At 34.8% G+C, this 3,631-nt stretch overlaps 1 protein-coding gene across 1 annotated transcript; it reads right to left on the reverse strand.

Annotated features, from left to right (window-relative positions):
* Window positions 1–408: 408 nt before the first annotated feature.
* LOC109544353 lies at window positions 409–1,133 on the reverse strand. The gene is made up of 2 exons (XM_019914469.2): window positions 1,074–1,133; window positions 409–999 (listed from the first exon to the last, which is right to left on the reverse strand). The coding sequence occupies exons 1-2, from the start codon at window positions 1,131–1,133 to the stop codon at window positions 409–411; spliced, it is 651 nt and encodes a 216-aa protein (XP_019770028.2).
* Between the last annotated feature and the right edge of the window lie 2,498 nt (window positions 1,134–3,631).

The following is a 3,631-nucleotide window of genomic DNA, read 5'->3' on the forward strand; positions in this document are numbered from 1 at the left end:
TACCAGTTCCTCCTTTGAGCATATGATGGAAGCAGTTTTTCCACGTTTGCAATATTTCTACTTTGCCAGCTAGTACACCTGCATTTTCCCTCTTTATTATCGGTGCCGGGTCTGAATTCTGCTTTTGTGGAGCGTAGTTGTTGCCAGAATGTTCTTGTCTTATTTTCCTTTCCCCTTCTTGCGGAATTAATTGGCTGTCTTATCATTCTATATTTTTTTTATCTTATCGGTTTCTTTCGTAGCTTCCTTAGTCGTCTGAATCTTGCGCTATTCTCGTCTTTGGGACGTATTTCTCTTCGTCATAGCATCTTCGCAATCTTCATCAGACCAGTGGATTTGTGGCTTACTTCCTGGGTTTCTCCCCAACCACCTTTTAGCTGCTTCTGTGTTTGTTCCAGAAATAAACTTTCAATACGTCTCCATATCAGTATTGTATGAGGTCTTAGTGTTTTGTCTGATAAGTCGCTCTAGTTCTCCCTGATACTGTGTCTGATGAAGCTTTTCTATATCCCACTGAGCAGAGAGACGAGTGGTTCGCGTGTTATTTACTATAGCTATTCTGGCTTTGATCTTGGCTTTGATCAGAAAATAATCGGAATTGGCATCTACTTCCTTGTAGCTTCTCAGGTCTAGTACATAACGTACTTGCCTTGCATTAACTTTAACGTGATCTATTTGGTTCCTAGTTACACCATAATTATATCTCCATGTGTTATTGTGTTTATCTTTGTGTTCAAATATAGTGGACTTTATTAACATATTAGTTGATGCTGCAAGATCTGGTACTCTTAGACCGTTGCGTCCGAAGCTTTGTGCAGGCTGTATGCCCACATGAGGTCTGAATGTCTTTTCTTGTTCAATTTTCTTATTGAAATCTACCAGGGTTAGTGTCATGTCTTGTTTGAGAAGCTGGGCTGGTTTCCTCTCCAAAGTGTAGTAAACCAGACCTTTTGTAACCTCATCTTTGTCTTCCGTTGGTACATGCACCGATATAAGCAACTAGTTGTAGAAAGTGCCCTTATCCAAATATTGTATATCCTGTCGCTAAATGTTTTAACCGTTTTAATAACTACCTTAAAATATCTGCAGCCCAAGTATTCGTTATTCTTTCTGAATTTAATTGTTTTTATCATGGTTTATATGTAAATTGTTTTTCAAATGAGGTTCTGATGCCTAAACCCATCAAATCCCTAAGCAACAGTTTTCTTAGCATACAGTCATAAACTGCTCACATTAGCGCGATAAAACGTCGTTCTCCGCTTTTAACAACGGCGTTAAAAATTGCCAAAAGTTCAAATAAAGTCCTCCGAGAGTAAATTATTAGCTCCAAGTGCATTATAATCATAAAATAATAAAGATAGTGTGTCCTCGCTCACAAAAACGCCTCTTTAGGGGGCTAAACACCAACATAGACTGCGATACATAAAGTAGACATTCAAAGCGCCCAGGGCTCAGGTTTTTACTGCATTTTAACACTGCGTAAGCTCAAAAAGCTCCTTTATTAGATATTTTGAGTGGCGTTACATTAGCGCGGTGCTTGTTTTCTGACACAAAGCGGTGTTATCGAACAGATCTTTATTGGCACATTATGAGGGGGTTTTACACGTGAGAGTTTTGCACGACAACAGCAAAATTTAAAGAATTAGTACGATCTGGAAATTCGGAGCAATTTAAATATTTTATATATAAAGTTTTTTGGGAATTATTATATTAGTTCTTATTCCAAAGCCAAAAATAAATGCATTTCTTTGGCTTGAGGTTCTGACAGTGGAAAATTTAGACATTTTCGTAAGGACTTACATTTTGATGGCATCATGATTCACCGATTTTTAATAAAAAAATTGCCCATTGAAATTTCACAAAACATTTAAATTAATTTAAATCAAAATTTAAAGAAATATGGTCTATTGTCAGGCGTAGTATTATTTAGACGACGTATCACGGAATTAATTTTTCTATGAGAATTGTTGTTTATTAGTATTAGTAAACTTTAAATTCGTCTTTTAGTTTTAATATTACGTGGGTTTAGAGCCAAAAGTCCAGAATTTAATTTGTTGACCAAGTAATTAAAACAAAAATAATACATGTATCTTCAAAAATTGATGAAGTCCTTCCTCCAAGGCGACACAAATAGTTGCTCTAAAATATGTTTTTGATGACCAAATATCCAAAACGTTCCTGATTTGGTTTTTGCTGCGGTTTAAAAGTCGTTTACCAAAAATTGATATTTTAGACTTAGACTAGTTTTCGCTTTAAGCCCAGGATATCTGGAGGAAGAAGTATCGAAAATACTAATTGATGTGATTCATACCAGCTTACGATATTTCCAAATTTAAAGTCTATGTTAAAATAATTTCTTCCATACAGTAAATTCCTCAATTAGCTTTGAAAATTTTACTATGATCAGAAGTGAATACCTTCACCTATGTGAATACATTAGCGCCTCAAAAAGTAACGCATTTTTTGACAAAGAAGCAGCAAACATTATTTCTTAAACGATTGTATAAAATAGGGCCGCAATTTTGCGATGTGCAAATAAATTTATGGGGAAAGGAAAACTGCTTTTTGCAAACAGGAGCATATGAATGAAAATGACTTGTTTGGGGATACGAAACAGGGGAAACGCGTTAGGTCTGAAACAGGGAAAAATACGAAATCAAATATGGAAAATTCGCCAATTTTCATTTTTAGTATGGGCTGATGTATAATTAATTCAGTTTTTCGGTGAATCGGCTTTATGGATTTGCAATTTTTATAGACTACTTAAGTCAGTTTTTTCACTAATAAAGCTGATTGAATATCTTTGAAGTTTATCATTTTTAAATGCGTTTAAATCACTGTTGACTTTAGATCCATAATTTGGGTGATAACATATTGTGGTTGACAGACAAATCATTTTTTTCTTCTTTTATGGTGAACAGTGCTTCTAGGCTAACAGAGAGAGGCGGCAGGGCAAACCTTAATTAATATTTTGATTTAAAAAATTAGGCAAATCGAGTCATTGTTTGAAATTGTTGGACTTTTTGCGCTTTTAAGCGATTGTGTAAAATATTGTCTTCCTGTTTTGGTTCTCCTGGTTTCGCCACCACGAGTCTTTCTCAATTTCAGGTATGTGTGATAGAACGCATTTAACCCCTTCTCTATAGCTCTCAATTTTCAGGGGTCTCACCTGAAGTGGCATTTTTAAACCGCGGTCTTAAATAATCATTTATTATAACGTACAAAATTTTTTTATTATTAACTTCTTTTTAATTGCTTATTTATATTTTGCAAACTTAGCAAAGGCAATCTGAGACTGAACACATATTAAATTAAATAATACTTAATTGCATGCAGTCACAAGAGTTTTACCTAAGAAACCTTAAAGAAAATCATATCTTGCTTATCCAATGCAATAAGAAGAAATGCTGGTCCATGATCAATGTGAGTTACATTACCAACATTGAACCAGATGAAGTTTCTAAATATCCCATGATCAACAACAACCAACAAGTCAATTTGGTCTTCTGCAATATATGCGTTTACAGCTGGGTTTAAACACCGAGCTATGAGGACTTAGTCGTAAAAGATGATAGTCAAATTGTCCTCTCTGGGTCTGTTTTCCGAGAGCAATTTTTTATTTTTTTTTGAC

The sequence above is a fragment of the Dendroctonus ponderosae genome, unplaced genomic scaffold (assembly GCF_020466585.1).
Source record: "Dendroctonus ponderosae isolate FM_Combo_2020 unplaced genomic scaffold, Dpon_F_20191213v2 Dpon_F_20191213_5, whole genome shotgun sequence".
Classification (NCBI taxonomy): domain Eukaryota; kingdom Metazoa; phylum Arthropoda; class Insecta; order Coleoptera; family Curculionidae; genus Dendroctonus; species Dendroctonus ponderosae.

Excerpts from the sequence above, each read along its gene's own strand:
- LOC109544353 (XM_019914469.2), bottom strand. The coding sequence starts at position 1,133 with ATGATAAAAACAATTAAATTCAGAAAGAATAACGAATACTTGGGCTGC. Across the intron at positions 1,000-1,073 it reads TGGGCTGCAGATATTTTAAG|TTGCTTATATCGGTGCATGT; the intron begins GTAGTTATTAAA and ends TTCTACAACTAG.